The sequence below is a fragment of the Stegodyphus dumicola genome, chromosome 4, assembly GCF_044657685.1.
Source record: "Stegodyphus dumicola isolate Sdum_Otavi_A_Nest chromosome 4, ASM4465768v1".
NCBI lineage: Eukaryota > Metazoa > Arthropoda > Arachnida > Araneae > Eresidae > Stegodyphus > Stegodyphus dumicola.
In genome coordinates this window covers 4299399-4319283 of record NC_140771.1, presented here as the reverse complement: position 1 = coordinate 4319283, position 19885 = coordinate 4299399, and the positions used below count along the sequence as shown (strand labels likewise).

Genomic DNA, 19885 nt, shown 5'->3' with positions numbered 1-19885 from the left:
TATTTCAGTTTAGCTTAGTTACCAAAATATTTTAGTTTAAAAACTATCAAAACAAAAAATGTGCACTGCATATTCAACTCTATTAACTTTCAAATCAACATTTCAATCTTAAATACAAATGGATTACTGCTGTCAACTCTAGCTATTCAAAAAATTTAATTAAAACTTCAATCTATATTTACATATTGAAAATAGCAAAACTGCTTAAATAAGCTTTTAATAATATAACAAATGAGTTATGAAAGGAAATTTGCAATTTCCCCTTTCCATTGTTGAAACTTGAAATTTCTTTTCTCAATTAGTTATGTCATTTGAAATAGATCAATAGTAATAAAACTAAAGTAGATTAATGCAAGAAGTTTCACCTTGGCTTCTAAACCTGTCAGTATAATATAATCAAACAGCCAGTAAGTAAATGAAATTATAATATATGTACTTGTTAAAATTAAATAAGTTTGACAAAAGAATAACAGAATTATCAATGGACAGGCGAAAAATCAAAATTTCACAGTGAAAATAAACATCTGCTTCATTGCTGGGAAGGTCATATTATTGCAATGGCTTGACATTTTGTTACGACTATCAAGCTCAGCATCATACACCTTGTAATATTTTTCTTTATGAAATGCTAGATATGTATCATCACTACGTCAAGATTGGCTAAAGCCACAAGTGAGCATTCAGACAACCATCAAAATCAATATACATAGTATGGCAAGAATGTAAATACTGCAAGGATCTATTTGAAAAATGATTCACCAACAGAAAGTTTGTAAATATTTGCAATGCAAACAAACATGTTTCTCTTGCCCACAGATATGCTAGTGACTCCTCTTTCATAAAGTTATTATATTGGACGTGTAGAACAGTTTAACTTTTTAATTACCAAGTGAATTTTCAATAGAAATACCAAGAAATAATAGGAATGAGGGCAAGGAGATTAAACCATTAAATAAAACACCAATTATTAAGTGAAATATACAATAATATAACTTCATAAGTTCATTTGTGCTTTATCAATAAGCAAGAAATTTTCTAAAAACATTGGGGGGGGGGGAGTAATAGAGTAATCGAAAAATTTTCCAACAACATTTGGGGGGAATACAGTATAAAGTTTCGAGATCTAGAATGATTGGAACTTTGGCAATTATGGACTTTAGATCATCAGTTTAAATCTAGTAAGATGACATACCGATATGATAATATTTTGGTTTAACTTATTGCTTAGATCAGAGAGAAATATCCACAACCAATCAAGCTGAAAGTGTGATTGTGGCTATCAAACACCAATACAATGCAAATTGATGCAACTGGCCATGGTGCGATTTCTTAACCAGCAGGTGTTTTGAAAGTGACATGCAGAAATCTGAGCACCGAGAAAAATCAATCCTGTTTATAATACACCTGCTTCTTTTAATATATTATGCTAATTATATAATTTTCATAAAAAAAAGCTGAAGACCTAAATAACATTTAGTTGTTGAAGTACTTTGATTTGTTATTAAATTCATATAATCATAATAACTAACAAAAATTACTACAGATAAAATGCGTACCAAAACAGATTTGTGGTCATCCTTTGGAAGCACACCTTATTGAAATATGCTTTTTATAAAATGAAAAAGGGAAGATAAAATACAAGATATATTTATTCATTAACTTGTTACAGGACTATATTAAAACTATATTATATATGTGGAACAATTAAATAAAATATAACATAAAATGCAAGCTAAACTACCAGAAGTTATAGCCATCTAGATCATTCAAAATTTATTAAAATTTATTATAAAAGCAAAGTGTTAAGGACTTTACTGCAATTCTAAAGCATATAGAAATTTATTCAGAAGATTTGATTAGTTGAAGTAATTTAGCAGCAAAATATATCACATTTTATTTAGACACAGTTATTCTCATTCAAAATGACAGCTATCAGTGGAAAATATTTCACTGAACTCTTTTCATACTCAACATATCTGGCATCGCTTCTGCATCTGGCTTGATGGTTTGAATGTTTGGTCAGATAATCGTGGTTAAGGATGGAACAATGAATCAATTTGATGGAAAATTTACGAAAAGGCAGCTTGTATAAGATACGAGAAAAGTCTATTAACTCAAGTCAACAATATTAGGCTTCTATGAGGTAGTCACTCGAAGTGAAGGTATCCTTGATCTTCATTGCACAAATGTAAAATGAAAAAATTTTTCAGCATATCTGGACACGTAATACTACTGCCAGTTTCTTATAAAAAAAGCATATACCTTTTTTAAGGGGCTCAAACAGCACACATTCTTAGACTAACATCCACAAACAAACACACACACACACACACACACATATATATATATATATATAAAACTCCTCAAATCTTGCTGCTGTAAGTAATTATTTTATGATGAACATTAAGCAGAATTTTAACTCAAGATTACATAGTACAGGTGCTTGATTTTATTATTTCTAATTTAACATTTAATTGTAGAATTCTTGACAAATTGTCTTCCATGTATAATAAAACATTTCTTCCACCATGAAATATATGAGCTTTCAAGTGCAAATTGTCAGCAGTTACACAATATCAATATAAAAATATGCAAGATATTTTGATTTGACAGATTTAGAAGGGGGGAAGCTCTTTTTCACCTGATATACAATATAAAAAGTTCAGAAACTTACCATGTTAAGCAGAATAGCTAGTTTCTATAAACGTCTGGTAGTAAAAATACATTTTAAGTCTATTATGAGAATACTAAAGCACAAAAAACTTAAATTATAATTTCATTAAATTTTTAAGAGGAAAAATAGTAAGCATATTTCTTATCAGTGAAAGCTCTGTTTTGAAATGCAAGATGTAATTCGGTACTACAATATTATTACATAAACTTAATGTACACTCTTTTGCTGTAAATTAATGCAACTAATACTGGAAGCCTTTGGAATGAATTTCCGCGTGCTTACAAACATGTATCTTCCGAATTATTCTGTACATGACCCATTATGTATTTATTAATGTTATGGACATTCAGGATACATGAAAGATGCTAAATAAATTATAGACTATATAAAATACACAAATTTTCTTTATTAATACATATGTACAAGGATATTATCGTTTAAAAAGAATATATACATATATTTTTATTTATTTCGATGTGTATCCACATCTCTCTATATCTTGTGCGCATTATATCTTCAATTCGGATTTCAATCATACCATCTAGCGTGAGTTCAGAGAATCAGTTATCACTTGCATAAATGAAAGATTCGTAGCTTCCTAAAATAAAGGACAAAGCCATTGATGCAAGTAAACTGTTTTGAACAATTTATCATACTTGACTGATTTTTTTTCAGCTCTTAAAACTTCACAGATGCAAATGTTGATTTTATAGTACATGAGTGAAGATAATTGAGTTAGATCAAGGAAATTCAATATTACGGCCACCACATTTAAAGTTAATAAATGACATTCAGAATTTAAAAGTTTTGTAGTTTTCAAAGTTAACGTATTATTTTTTTAAAAAAAAGGCTGAATCAAAATATTATGACCACTCTCTGCTCTATTTTCCCATGTAAAACTAACCCATCATGGCCTGAATCCTATATGACACCAATATATGTTCAGAAGACATCACAGCAGACTTGCAGACAAAGGCTACATAATTCATGCAGAGTACAGAAGAGGTGGTTGGTGAGGCCACTTAGCAACCTGCTAAAAAAGGTTAATAAGTTCGAATTTGGTAAAGAACAAAAGATCGCATTCAATCGTTTGAAATCAGCGCTAGCTGAGAAGCCTGTACTTGCAATTTATAACCCTCATTATGAAACCGAACTACACACAGATGCCAGCATAGAAGGATAAGGGCGATTCTAATGCAGAAACCCCCAGGTGATAGCAGTTTTCACTCCACATATTTTATGAGTAGGAAAACCTCTGATGCAGACACTATTAAATACACGTTGGCTGCCATACAGCATTATTAAAATTCCTTAAATTGGAATTACAGGGTCTACAATTAACCATTCCAGGGCTGCTGTATAACACAATCTGTTTATCATACAATCAATAACACCCAATTTAGTATGATTTATTTTTGTATGCAATTTTTTTAATTATAGAATATGGTGCAAGAATGACTACTAAAGCTGGACTATGTGCATTTCCATATGATCTGCAAAATGACACTAAATTTAACAGTAGTTCAGCCAAATGGCTAGTTTATAATCTGTAACTAGTGACAATCAAAGAAGAAATAGTCATAATAAAAATGTACGCATCTCGAAATGTAACATGTAAATACAAGTATTTTAGAATCATGTGATAAAATAATTTTATGATGAATAACCTCAAACAAATTTTTAATTTATTTTCTAAAGAAAAATCTTAATAAACCAGAAATTTATTTAAATTTTGAACTCCACCAAAAATAACAAATATTTTTTCCACACACTACTGCTTTTCATTTGTATTATTTAGTTCTAGAACTATATATTACTGAACTAAGAAATGTGATAAGGCTGAAATCTCCACGATAAGGCTTATCATGGAGATCAGAAATATACAGGGAAGTGAATAAAAGGTTGTTAAATTAAATTCAGATAGAAGCATAGTTTTTCAACATGCAATGTAATGAAAATAAGTTAATAGAACAATTGGTTTATCAAAACCATCAATCAGGCATCATCATTCCTTAGATTCTGAAGCAAACAGTATATCAAATTAACCAAACTTTTAGGAAAATATAGAAGAAATATATTCAAATCCAATTTAATTCTAATACATTCAAGAATCTGTAAAAGTACTTCTAAATAATAATAAAATATTCTAAAGATTTCAAATAAATTTACCTTCATGTTAATCCTGTCAATTTGCATGTTTTGTGAATCAATCTCACTACCCATGTCTATTGCCATATTTTTAAGATTTCCAATAATGGAGCTAACCTGTTGCATATTTTCTTCCATTTCATCTTCACGAGCATCATTTGTTATTCTATGAAAATAAAATTTTATTCCATGTATCATAGCTGTCTTTTAAAAAACAATGTGTTGCTAAGGTAAGACTACATTCACATGAATAAAAAAACATAAATGTTACATAAAATTTCAATAAGCAATCTTAAGTATGTCTGTTGTACACACACATTGCGCTGCTGCTTTTAATTAAGTTTTCCTTTTTTTAATAAGCTAAGATTCATATATCATATATGTATGGAATGGCTAAAAGGCTTATAGACAAACTTTTAAAAGTAGATCATGCACACAGAAAACAAAAATTATTTTTTTACATAAGAACATGTGGGTACAAATACATCCTGATTATGATTAAAATACAGGGAGAATAAAAGGTAAAGTTATGCGAGTAAGTTATTAAGCAACATAATTTTGATTACGATTAAAATACAGGGAGAAAAAAAGGTAAAGGTATACAAGTAAGTTATTAAACAAAATTATGTTTACAATTTCAGAGAAAATTCATTCCATCCATGATAATACAAGCCTTACAACATCTATGCATGGATCAACGAAGATGTTGAATATGCTAAGCCTCTCAACAATTTTTGTAACATGATCAGGGGGTTTCTTACCCCAGGTTTTAGAGGTAAGCCTTGAGAAAGAAACCAAGGGGACAACTGGATTGTGGTGAACACCAGTGTTTCAAACAACTCCCTCTCCTAATACCATGACCAGCAAATAATGCTTGCTGGGAATAATAGCTAACCTTTTAATTACCTGACGTATCCTTAAAGTTTGTTAATGAGCTTTTTTTCAAACTTCAGATAACTAATACAATTACCTTTGTACAAATCCTCCAACCATGGGACCAGCACCATTTCTGTTATCAACTACCCTTGTTGGTTGGGTATTGACCACTTTCCCATCCTCATTACTTCTCCAGGCTCGAGAATCATCTTTGAAATCTGATGCCCTTAAAAATAATAAATAATTAAAAAAATATATGCACAGCACCTTATTTCAGTATTCTTTTTTTTTTTTTTTTTTTTTTTTTTTTTTTTTTTTTTGTGATTAAAGAAAATTAGAGAGATTTTCTCTTCTTTAAAAATATTGTTCAGCAATTGTTTAATGTAATGTTTCGGGAATAAAGTATGACTTATAATTCAAAGTTCAGTTATATTTTTACATCATCACGTAACAGCATGACATTTCAGGGCAGAATGGAACCAGCAGATTAAAAAATGGTAACTGTAGTGACCTAACAAGCTACAAACAATAACCAAACGTGCCTCATACTCTAATCATTTGTACTTTTCACATGAATATTTGATGCTAACATACCATCGTCACAGCTACCATCTAAAATGCCTTTAATGCATTTCTTTTCTTTTCATTTTTTAAAGGGTGAAACTTCAGTGTATACAGGCTGTCTTTAAAATGAGATCATATATTTTATGCTTTTAGTATTAAGTTTTCATATATTACTTGGTATAATAATTAGATTATCTTTGAAAGCATGGGAATGCTTATCTTTTTTTCTAATGTAAATTAATGAAAATTGCCTTGTTTTTTATTGCTAATAACAATGTTACAGAAACGCTTTGATTCAGTAAAGCTTGCATAGCAAAAATAAAAATACAAAATATCATATTGATCTAAAAACAGGATTTCACCTAATGATTTCATGAAAACTATATTTGTCTCGCACACAGAAAAATACATTAGGTAATTCTTCATTCATTCCTTAAATTTTACATGAAAAGAAATATATTGCCTAACTTTATCTTGCATGATATTTATATAATTTAATTTCCTTTTTTATAAAATACCTTTAATATATCACATTATATGTACGCCCACCTTGCATATAAACTTTTTCTTCCCTTCCAAAATAGCTTCAAAAATGTTAAGGTTATTTAATATGCAAGACTACTTAATACTGTTGCCAGTAAAGTAAATGATTTCATATATAATCACAGATTATATTGAAAATACATACATCAATTTGAATGAAGAAATTGCATTTCAAAACACATATTATTATATTAAGAATAACTTTTTTCAACCTGCATTATAAAATATGACACCAGAATAATGATTAATTTTTTTTTTTTTAATTATAAAAGTTTATCCTCCTAGCCATACGATGAAAAAGTATGGGAAAGGAGGTTTTCAATTCACATGACATTTTGCGTTCAAATTTATGTTGGCTGAATATTTCATTTCCTTATGTTATTTTGATCATACAAGAGTCAAGTGAACATGAAATTGTTCAGCTACCAACTACCTGATATAATAAAAATTTTCTCAGCAACACAAACAATTAAAAAAAATTAGTATATACCTTTGGCTGCCATATAAAATTTTACAAGAAGATTATTAAAACTATGTTCCGTCATTACACTGCTCCACCTTTTTCGGCAATATTCAAGTTTTTGTATTATCAATGAGGACATTAATGCTGAAAGAATTTACATCTTTCACTTGTTTTTCTCTTCATAACAACACATTAAAGATGTAGATAAAATTCAGAGGATCCAGGTATCCCTATAAATTGCTATCAAATAGTTTATTTAAATACTTGTTATAAGCCAATAAAATGCTAAAAGTGTTTTTTAATAATACATCATCTAATTTCCGGAGACATTAATAAAGAAGAGATATGTGATGATTTATATATACAAATCTAATTAAAAAGTTTTTAAGGAAATCCTATAATTTTTCTATATGAGTAAATTAAAATGGAAAGACTAAGTTAAAATAAACTACATAGCATTAAATTAATGTTTGTTGTTGGAAAATTCTAAATTGGAGTTTTCTAAAGTATTCTGCACTATAATTAGAAAGTCTTTTGTACTTACTTAAAACACGGGCAAACACAAATACCGCAACATTTTTCCATTCCAGTTAAGTTCTTCTCCGCTTCACGCATATCAGAATGAATGGCATCCATTTCTTCTTCAATTCTGTCAAGTTGTTCTGAAACAAAAGTTTTCTTTCATGCAGAAAGCAAATTTCTGTGACAATTCACAGAATTATTAAAATTAGACATATTAAAAAAATTTTCCCTCACCATAGAACAACATATGCCAAATAATTTTCTAGAAGAGCCAACTGTGATATGGCTTGTATTTTATTTGATCCTTTATGTAAATACAAAGTAGATACTGTAGGCAAAAACATATTTGAATAAGATCTTATCTGAAGCTGCTCCCTTATTCCTCAGCTTTAACCCTCTTAGCGTTATGGCCGGAAAATTCTGTATAGAAGGTTGCCTTCTATATTCATTATACATGAAAATGTCTGCTACGTTTTAATGTATCTGACTTCAGTTTGGATGTATATTGGAAGAAAAGGAATCAAGGTACAAAATGAGAGGGTCACTTTTTAATTAAAATCAAGAAAATACACTTATTCATGACATTTTGAGAAACTTTGCAATTTCAGGGCTAAACCCATAACGCTCGGAGGGTTAAATTAAACCTCTTTTAACATCATTATTGTTGTCAAAGTATATATTATCAATAAAAAGGTTTTTAAAAATTTCTCAACTGTTGATTGAAATAATCCTGACAGCATTAACTAGCAATATATTTCTTGCTTAAAAGAATTATTCACCATTTTGTCAAATAGCAGGAAATATCCACAAAAAAGATAATATAGCAAAAAGAAGGAATGTTTCAAAATTATCAAGAGATTGTTTAAAACATTGCATAAAAATGGAAAATGTTGCAACTCTAATAAGGATTATGGCCCAGTGTTCTTATTGCAATAAATTTATACCCCTTAAGTGAGCATGCTGTTAATGTAAAGATTTAAATCTGATGAAAATTTATTGGTAAAATTAATGACTCATATAAACACCATGGAGCTAAGTGGACTGTTCATGATATACTGAATGCCCCAGCCAACATAAGTCAGCAAAAGTGACATTTTAACTTGGGTTATATCAGTTGTTAAATTTAAAAGCCATCACATGATTGTCAGCTAAAAGTTAACAATTAGTCATCACATGACTGAGCATAAAATATATTGCCATATTTTTAAAACATGGATTAATTTCCAATAACTTTTTTGGGGAAAAATTTAATGAATATTAAAGTGATTTTAAAACAATTTATTGGGACACATAAGCTTTTGTTTTTGTTACAAAAATTTTTAAAACGTCACTTTTTTTAAAAAATGAAATTTTTGAAATATTTTCAAATTTAGAATAATTTTGTAATTTAAAATGCATAAGACTGCAAATTTGGAAAATTATTTTAGATTTTATCCTTTATATTTATTTCCCCGAGTTTCAAAATTTACTATTAAAAAAAGGCTACTAGCCACTATTGTAATGTTCTTTAGCATTTGAACAAGAAATAAAAATATAGTACAAAATTATTTTTTTTCACTTATTTTATTTAGCCGCTTAAAACATTTTCAAGATCTTTCAATCACATAAGCTTATTTCTAGTTAAATATTACAATTTTAATAATAGCACGGAGATGTAATTTTGCATTTTGAAATAATAATAAAAATAATAAAAGCTTCAACCATTAAATTAACAAACTGTAATAAATGCTTCTGACTAATGCAAAGACCAAAGTGTTATGGAATACAAAATTATCTATGGTTTTGTATCTATGATTTCAGCTGGAAGAATTTTAATTTTACAGTTTAAAAAATTGTTTTAACTAAAAAATATATGTAAAATTTATCAAATGAAAAAGTATTATCTGCATTAATAGCTGCAATCTAATGTAAGAGTAAGTGAGACTGAACAATAAATTAAAAAACTACAAACATTAAAATTTAAAGATTTTACCACTACTGAAGGATTTAAACTTGGATGTGAATACAGAATTAAAAATAGTATAAACCCCAATAAAATATCCTGTAAGCAGTACACAAATCAGAATATGATAGAAAAATAGAATCCGGACAAATATAAAAAATGAACACAAAAAGTTGTAATCGCATGGCTAATTTATTTTATCAGATCATATATTAGATTTCTGGCACAATAGCTATTGCAAATCTAAATAGATTCCTTTTTGGGGGCCAGCATAAATCAAATCTTCACATTTAACAACAAATTACTCTTTTATGTATATTATTTATATAGTAATCTTGATACTGCCCACCATCGTAAAAATTTTTTTACAAAAACCATATCACAAATTTCTACCTGCTGCTCTCCTGATGAAATAAATTAGCCATTCTGTCATCACATCTCATATTACTTCATTTTTAATATTTGCTATGGGTTGTATTTTTCAACATTTATTCCTTTACTAGTTGAAGTTTTTTTTTTTTAAGTTTTTAAACCATTTTACTTTTTCAGATTCTAAATTTTCACTCAAACTGCATTCTCCTTCTGTCTCACTACAATTGAAGCTTACAATAAAAGTTTTTAATTTCTTTTCCTCTCTACATATACACTCAAAACCCACTATAATAGACTTCGGCAATATGTATTTGGTTCACTATATTTGATCCAATAATAGATTAGCTCACAAAAACTTGTAAAAACTTAATGATGAATGAAGAAAAATTGGATTGTCACATCTATCAAGAAAAATGAATAATAAATGTAACTAGAAATTTATATTAAAGATTTAATTGCAGTTATTCAATTTATTGTTTGTTCTTTTCCAGTCTCTATAAAGTGTCTGGTAAATTCACTGGCATTTGCTCAAAGCATTTGGTCACATGCTGGTAGATTACAGCTTCTCTTAATGGTGAACTATATCGGCAGTGCTTCGTCAACATTCCCGTGACCTGGATTTCTCAACTTTTTCATTGTATTCAAATTTTTGTATGAGCAGAAATTATGAAGTTTTGATTTTTTTACATGGTGCCAACTGTAGATTTGGATACATTGAATTCTGCCAGATATGAGTTGGCTGCATCCTTTTGTGATTCCCGAATAATGCTTACCTTATCTTCAATGCAGAAACTTTACATTTACAGCTCCCATTATGATAAATTTTGATGGACACACAGTCAGAGAAGTTAGTCAAAGAAAATGTGAGAATTTTGTTCTTTAGAAAAACATTAAAGAGGAAGATAATTTTATCACATATGGGTCTTATTTAATGTTCAATGACAACACAAGCATTTCTTCCAAGGTATGTGTGGTTGTGATACAAAGGATGAACCATCTTTATGAAGAATATTGTATGTCTCGCTAAAGACCTAAAAACCCCTACACAGAGGCTAGAATTTGGAATACCTGAATTTGACAAATAAGGATAAAAATTTTTAATATTATAAAAGAAAAAAAATCACTAACTCGTAAAGATTCACTACTTCCACTTTCCCTGAACGTAATATCATAATATCAGCCTTGAACAAAGTTATGCTTGCAACTCAATCAAAGAATCTGAATGAAATCAACCCACTCACACTTTTTTTTAATGATCATGAATATCATTATGGTATTCTAAGAGATGCTTATTGTATCCTCATTCTCCAATGCCTGGGTATCTTGCCTTGCATAGCCTTCGTAAGAAGACAGAAAGAAATGAAGGTTAAGAAAAAAAAAAAAAAAAAAAGTTGTTTTTCTTTATGGATGGATTGTAAATCCTAATATCCTAGATGTAGATCAATGGATAATTTCAAGTTTAGTAATTTTTTTGTCAAAATTCACAAAAATTCTGGAAAAATTTTAAAAAATATAAAAAGGTTCAATCCAAGCTATCCACAGAGTTCACTATATTCAGTTTTCATCCTTTTGAAGTTTTGCTATAAACAGCATAAAATCAACATTAATTGTATAGGTGTTGAGACCAGCAGGTGGGTTTTGTCTGTACATACTGGGTCATCCAGACAGCCCTGTGATTATTCAAATCAAAGTAAATTCCCTTCAAATTATTTTGTTATTGCTGATAAGTAGTGACCTTGATCGATGCGGATGTCTAAATATAGTCTTTCCTGCTTTCACATCATAATTCTAGCATGTGTCATTGCATAATTTTGCTTCAGTGTAAGGCTAAGAATGGAAAACTCAAAAGCTCATTTTTGACATATATATACTGTTTTACTTTGGGAGGGGGGAAAACCAGTCAGATGGTTTCTAAAATTTGTGTTACATGTTGACATAGTGTTATTTCTGAAGACACAGTTTAAAGGTGATTTGAGAAGTTCAACTATGGCAATTTTAGCCTCAAATATGATGCCTGCTCTGGACAATTATCCTCTATAAACAAGGACCTATTAAAAGAAACTATCACTGAATTCCCATTTAAAAGTTCAGTAACTATCACATAGATTAAATATTCCAAAAAGTAAAATACACAATCACTTGATAACAGGAAGGGCCCCAAAACACTTCCCCCCCATCACTATTCCCCAGAAAAGTGGCAATTCAAAAGATTTTTTTTTTTTTTTAATCCAAAAAATTTGCTCCTTGCAATGATTGTGGATGAATGAGGCCATATTAGAGAACTTTGGCAGTGCCGGTTGCTGAAAGCTTAATCACTTTCCAAAGGAAAGGTTATTAACTTAAAACTCAACTTCAAAGCAACAGACTACATAATTTGACTAATAATAATAACTGTCAACATAATTTGATGGCAACAGACTATGTCAACATAATTTGATAGGATAACTGCAATATCTTTCTTTCTCCACTAGAAAGGAACATGATGAATGAGGGGAAAAAAATTAAAGTCTGGCACACTGCTGTAACCAGATTTCCAAAGCCTCCCTTATCACATTCAGGCTGTAGAACAGTGTGTCAAACTTGTGACTGAAGCTTCTAAAATGGTGCATGGCACTGATGTAAGAGATGATTTGATTAACCCACGGGAAAGCGCGTGGGGTGTATCATACCCCAACTCTATATAAAAGTGGAATATTTTTAACTTGTGAAACTGAAATTCTGTGCTACTTTCAGAACTGCTTTTTCTTTGCCTGTGTGTTTCAGAAAAAGCTTTATCGGTATTTTGTTGGAACTGGGGTATGACACACCCCACGCGCCTGTCCGTGTAAGGGTTTTTCTGACTGAATATTTAGTTCAGAAATTTATTTCTAGAGTGTAACAGTAAATATTTCTACTCGCAAGTGATTTTAAAGTACTTGACATGAAATTCTTAAAAATTTCTAACTGCATTATGGTAAAAAGAATGAGTCCCTATGAACTGGAGATGCAACGCATGTGAAATTTATTAGAAATATTTGAAAGCGACGAAGATTGCATTTCGGAAACTGAAAATGAAACTAAGAATATTTTCTACAATGTTTTGGTTTCGAAAAACATAAAACATTAATTCCTGATGTTCCTAAAAAAGGAAAAACTGTTCTTATGCTTTCGACATTATATAACGATCATACTATAGATGATAGTATTGGAGAAAATAAAACGTCAGGAATTATATGTTTTAATAATATGACTAAAGGAGCAGTGGGTATAGGGGATGAAATGTCAGCCAATTATTCAATTGCCAGGATAACAAGGAGTGGCCAATGGTAATTTTCTTTCCTGCACTGAATGTTACTGTAATAAATGCTTGAATTATATTACATTCAACTGCTAATCCACCAACCAGAAGCAGAAGTCTGTTTTTGAAGGATTTAGCATTACAATTAATGAAAAAAAGTATTGAACAAAGATCAGAGATTAATACTTTTCCAAGACATTGACGTACTGCATGCAAAACAAAAGCAGAAATTTCGATGAAGAATTAAAACGAATACATGAAATTCGAATAACTAAGTATGAAAGATGTGATAAATTTTTTGCCTTCGCATCAAGGACAGAAGAACGTGAATGCAATGTTTAAAATTTCAAAACATTCTGTGCCAAGAACACATGAATGTATTCCGTTCAAAGTGTGAAGAAATAAAATAAGCATGTTGTATTAGAGATGCAATGAAACTTAGAGGCATGATGTTTATTTTTTTATTATTTTCATTTATCTTAATTTTAACTCTAAGATTATTTCGGAAATTAATTTTTTGAAACTCAATTATTATTCACGTATTTATAATACACGAGAACAAAAAAAAAAAAAAAAAAAAAAAAAAAAAAAAAAGTTTTAAAACTAAATAACATTATTTTTATCATATTTGAAATATTGGAGTATGTGATACCCCATGCGGCCACTCTAGTAACTTTCCTTGGTGCGACTTCCGCCGGGTTAAGATGACCCTCCAATTAAGTTATATTATGACATAATTTTTTCAAAACGCTAATTTTTAAAACTAATTTCCAAAACACTAACTTTTTTTAACACCCTCCCATTAAGTTACATTATGACATAATTTTTCCAAAACAATAACCTTTTGAATAACAAAATAAAAAATGATAAATATATTCCCCATTTACTAAAAATGAAAAAGTGAAATTACTACAAACTATTGCTATTTTTACAAAATAAATAAATAAATAAAATAAAATAAAATAGATTTTTTTCAATTTTTTTTTGTGCAAACAATAGATAATTTGAAATTACAGGTTTTAAACTTTTCTCATGTTCCAAAATTCACATTACAACCTAAACCTTTTCGATAGTAGTCAGTTTAGGAATATAAAAAAATCAAAATTTCATCATTTTTCAAAACTGTGAGTGCAATGCACAAATGAATGATATTATTTTATTTATTTATTTTTTCATTTTATTATTGAATGATATTATTCATCTTAGCTAGGTAAAAGACAACTTTTCCAGCATATAGCGATAGAAAAATTTTGAAAAATGTGTTTTTCGGCCCACCCTAATGTATAACCATACACCTAAACAGAAAAGAATGTACTTGCTCAAGTTTCGACATGTGATTCTTTGCTGAAAGCAAATAACGAAGCTCCTTTTTTGAAAAGGTTTATTACTAAGAGTAGGAAATGAATAATATACAATAATATTACAAAAAAAAAAAAAAAAAAAAAAAAATCATGAAGAACCTTCTTTAGTAACAACATCAAGAAGGGGGCTGGATTCCCTACAAATAATAATGCTTTATATGGTAGAACTATGTACAAAAGAATTGTATATTATGAACTGTTGCCACCAAATCAGATAACAAATTCAGAAAAATAGTGTTCCCAAATGGCCACTTTAAAAGCAAAAATTAAAGGAAAGTGCTCAGAACTGATCAATCATCAAAGTATTGTTTTCTATCATGACAATATTCAACCCCAAATTTTGGTAAGTGTCAGATTAGGCTGGATATTTTATGTCACTTCCCCTTATATTCATTAGATCTTGGTCTCTTGGATTTTCATCTTTTCATGTCACTTCAAAATTCTCTGAACAGTCTGGTGTTCACTTCTTTAGAGACTGTCAAATGGCAGATCCATAATTTATTTATGAATAAATCTAATGACTTTTTTAAAAAGGAATCTTTAACTGCTGGAGAGATGGCAACAAGTCACATTACAAAATGGTGCTTATGTAATTCAATAATTTTTTTCATGTTCTTATACTGCTTCATTTATGTTTATAATAAAAACTGCAGAACTTTCCAGATGATCCAATACATGTTTATTACATGGAGGATCCACACCTAACAGTAAAAATGTTAAGAGAAAATTCAGTGCAGAATATAACCAGCTTTTAATCTTGTATCCTTAATGCAAATACTTATTTTAATGTAATAATCAATGAAGCAGTATTAAGCAATTAACAAACAGTTAAATAAAAATCCTTACTCCCTACATCATGTTAAATTGTAAAATTAGTATGAAAGTGACGTTCTTGTACTCTAAGTTTTTGAAATAAAATTAGTATATCAAGGGGCTTAACAAATGGAGGACAATTTTTATCTTACCCCCTTGATCATTCAGCATAACTATGGTTTTGCTGCCAATATCTTCGCTCTAAAAACAAAATATAACCATATACTAAAATGAAGAAAAACAGGGAGGAAAAAAGACAAACTTAATGCAATAATAAAAGAAAATTTTAAAGAATTTACGTAAAATAAAAAATAAAGTACAAAACAAAAGCAAAACAACTTAAAGATGAAAAGGGATAAAAATCGCCAAAAAATTCAGACTATCAAGTTAATAATAATAATAATAATTAAAAAAAAAAAAAAAAAAAAGGAAGGGGTAGTGAAATTTAAATTCTGAACAAAAACAATCTGAAGTTTGATTACAGTTAATTATCATATACTTAATAATGCTTGAAAACTATATTTGTAAACAATCGTTGATAATGCTATGATTTATTTAAATGCAAGAACTGAAAAAGACTATTCTGAAACATTCATTACTTTTGCTAATAGATTTTGCTTCAGTAAAAGTAGCATAACTGCAAAGACCAAAGCTTAACAAAATTTAATAAATCATACATAATATACAATACATACATAAATAACATACAATGTAAATTAAATACGTTTTTCAAACCTTCTAAACATTTAACAAATAACTGACAAAATGACAGCTGTGATCAGCATTAAAATAATTAAAAACCTGAATATATTATTAGAATGAAAGGTCAGCTCTAATTTTTTTCAGAATTTACACACTTCTTTATTTTTAATGCTACACTTGTATTGGTTATTTTTAAACATTACTTAAAGCAAAATGCCAGTATAATCAAGTAGTACAAAATCACATAAAAAAAATAAAATAAAGAACATAACTGAATATGAAGTTATTACAGTCATACTGCATTAAGAAAGGAGTTTGGGTACAACTTTTCTTACTACAAAATGGATAACTAAACAAAAGTAATACATATGCTGCGTAAAATGAACAAAAGTTACATGTATATATATTAAAGCAAATTTTTACACAAACATACATACTTCTATGCATTTATGAAAATATACAAAAAAGAGAAAATACAATACATAGTCCGAAATGCCACTTCTGGATCACTAGCCTTTTTTTTTAAAGAACTTTTTTTAATAAAATCTAGGACTGGAGAACATAATAATAGAAAAAAAAGCAGGTGTGCTATAAAAGTGATTTTTTTCCCAATTAACTGAGATTATTCTGTCCCATTTTCAAGCATCTATTGTCTAGGGAATTGCATTATGGCCAATGACAATACGTTGATTGATATTCACCATGACTGCACTTTCAGCCTTTGAACGGTTGTATTCTTCTGTTTGATGTAAACAATTAGTAAATCCCTAACACATATTTATTTGAAGTAATATGTCATTCATATGGTTTTCTTTTATTAGCACAGCAGCAGAAAAGAGAGAAAGAATTTAATTCTGAGGAACCTAAGTTAGCCCAGTAAATTGCACTCTTGCCTTAATTTTCCCGATATGAAGCATCTTATTTTCTTCTGCCTATTATTTAATATTACCAGAATTACAGTTTTAGTTCATGATAACATGGCACAATTTTAGTTAATGATAAAATGATCTATATACCATTTCCCCGAAATTGTATATCGGTCATCAGCCAATGTATACTGGAACTCTGTGCCCACTAAAATACAAAGTAGCTTTTTAAAAACTGATACTGAAGCAAGATCATCCAAAAATTCTAGAAATATTTTAATATAAGATCTAATGTGTGGGGCATTGCAGGAAAGATGCATGCCCCAAAAAATGTATCTGAACATATTTTCAAAATGCTTGGCATAATTTATAGCTAGCAACTAAATTACATGATGTGAAACTGAAGGTTTTTGGATATCAAAAGAAAAAAATGAAATTTCCCAGTTAATGGAATATGAGCAGATATGCTATATAAAGATGATGCAACTGAAGCCTTACATTCTGATGAAAATGCCTCAGTCATTAAGCAACTAATGGAATGGCAGATATCAGTAACATAGTTCCAAAGCAAATTAAAGGAAAAAGAAAGTAAGTTACGATAAATTAAGACATTCGCCAAGTGTATTATTCTTAGCGCAAACTGAAACAAAAATGCGGCAAGATAAATTTTTGAATTTCTCTATAAATTTCACACAAAATTTTACAAAATTTAATATTTAGGCATAATTTGAACCACAGAATCGAAATATGGAAAAAACATTGGCATGACAATTCAGAAAAAATCCGATTTTGCGTGAAAATACCTATATTAGAACAATGCAATATGTAAATCTAACATATATCCTAAGTCATACATTTCAAGACATGAAAAATGCAGTTTGAATTTCATCAATTGGCCCAGTAGATTGGGAGATATACAACTGTTTCCCCGGCAGTGTACATAAACAAGAAGATTTTGGCTCCTATCGAAAAAGCTTTCAAGTAAAGTTTCAGATTCACAGAAAGAAATGATTAGGCATCTTATCGATCATAATGTGAAATTCAATAATAAACCTTTGAAACCAAATCTAACTGTGAGAGAAAGAGCTACAATGCGCGAAATTCATTCTAACCCGGATATTATCATTTCAAAGGCCGACAAAGGTGGCCAGATAGTCGTCATGGATAAGAACACTTACATCGATGGTGTCACTGAACTCTTAAACGAAGGACCATATAATCCGATCCTTAAATATCCTTCACCTTTGAACTTGCCAAAAATAAAAACTACGAACAAATCTTTGCAAATCATTTCAAGCAACTTAAAACATTTGCTTATCCCATCTGTTGCGAATTGTGCCAGATTATATGCTCTTCCCAAAATTCATAAAAGTGGTATTCCTTTCCGCCCTATCGTATCAAATTTAGGTACTGCCTCGTATTCATTAGCTAAATATTTAGTTTCTAGATTTTCCACTCTATTAGACAATAACACTTACACCATAAAAAATTCAAGAGTTTGTAAAAAAAGTTAAAAACATTTCTCCTAGTAATTTACTCATGGTTTCTTTTGATGTAAAATCATTATTCACCAATGTCCCAGTGGAGGGTGCATTAAGATGTCTAGAAACCAGACTTCGCGAATTTCATTTCACTTGCATCGAAATTGATGAGCTAATTTCTCTCACTCAACTCTGTTTGAAACAAACACATTTTGTTTTCCAAAATAAATATTACAAGCAAGCTGAGGGATTAACCATGGGAAGCCCCCTCAGTCCCATCCTGGCTGATATCTACATGCATTATTATGAATCAAAATTGTTTGAAACTTTAAACTTCCCGGCATGGTTCTGCTATGTAGACGATACTTTTACCCTGTTTGAAGGTAATAAAGATGATTTAAATAAAGTTCTTTCAACAATGAATTCTATTGATCCTGCTATTCAGTTCACTTTTGAACTTGAGACTTGCAATTCTCTTCCGTTTCTCGACATTCTGGTCACACGTAACACATCCAACTTCAGTACTACGGTTTACCGTCAACTTTCATCGGTTTGCCTTCCACCACACTTTAAATCATGTCATCGGACTAAACAAAAGTTAGCTTCATTTTATTCATATGTTTTCCGTGCTCTTCAAGTTTGCTCCTCCAAACTAGCCCTTGAAGAAGAACTAAATTATTTAAAAGCAATAGCTATTGACAGGGGCTTTTCACCCAACATTATTAATCAAGCAGTTAAAAAATTCTCATCTCAACACACTAAAAGGCACACTCTTGTTTTAGGAGATTATAAAAATTCTGTTGTCATTCCCTTCTTTCCATCAATTAGCTATAAAGTTGCACATATTTTGCAGAAATTTAACTTTCGGGTTGTTTATTCTCCCATCAATAAAATTCCGAGTTCCATACTCAAAGACCCCATTCCGGATATGAATTCCTGTGGTATTTATAGGATTCCTTGCCAGTGTGGTTTAATTTACATTGGCCAAACTAAGAGAGCCTTAAAATTTCGCATCAAGGAACATGAGGCATATGTTAGAAAAAAAGGAAACACAGAAGTCTTCTGTTGCTCAACATTATTGGTCCGAAAATCACTCTTTCAATTTTTCTGCTGCCAAAATTATTCAAAAAACATCTTCCATTGGAGAAATGGATTTTCTAGAGGCATTTCATATTCATAAAAAACTTTCTGTTCTAGTTAACGATCCTAATTCCAATCCAAATTTGCCTTCGGCCTTTAAAGAAATTATGTTTTAGTTCTGGTTTCACCAACAGATGGCGC

General features: G+C 29.7%; 1 protein-coding gene across 4 annotated transcripts in view; it reads right to left on the bottom strand.

Annotated features, from left to right (window-relative positions):
* LOC118199260 (synaptosomal-associated protein 25-like) overlaps positions 1-19885 on the bottom strand; it is a 49145-nt gene that overhangs the window by 9675 nt on the left and 19585 nt on the right. For 2 of the 4 annotated variants that reach the window (XM_035371068.2, XM_035371071.2), the window contains 4 exons: positions 15708-15756; positions 7813-7930; positions 5793-5924; positions 4844-4988 (listed from right to left, as the gene is read on the bottom strand). In XM_035371068.2, coding sequence (XP_035226959.1) covers positions 4844-4988; positions 5793-5924; positions 7813-7930; positions 15708-15756 — 444 coding nt within the window. Of the gene's footprint in view, positions 1-3072; positions 3273-4843; positions 4989-5792; positions 5925-7812; positions 7931-15707; positions 15757-19885 lie in introns of those variants that run through there. The other 2 variants (XM_035371070.2, XM_035371069.2) reach the window with 2 other exon arrangements.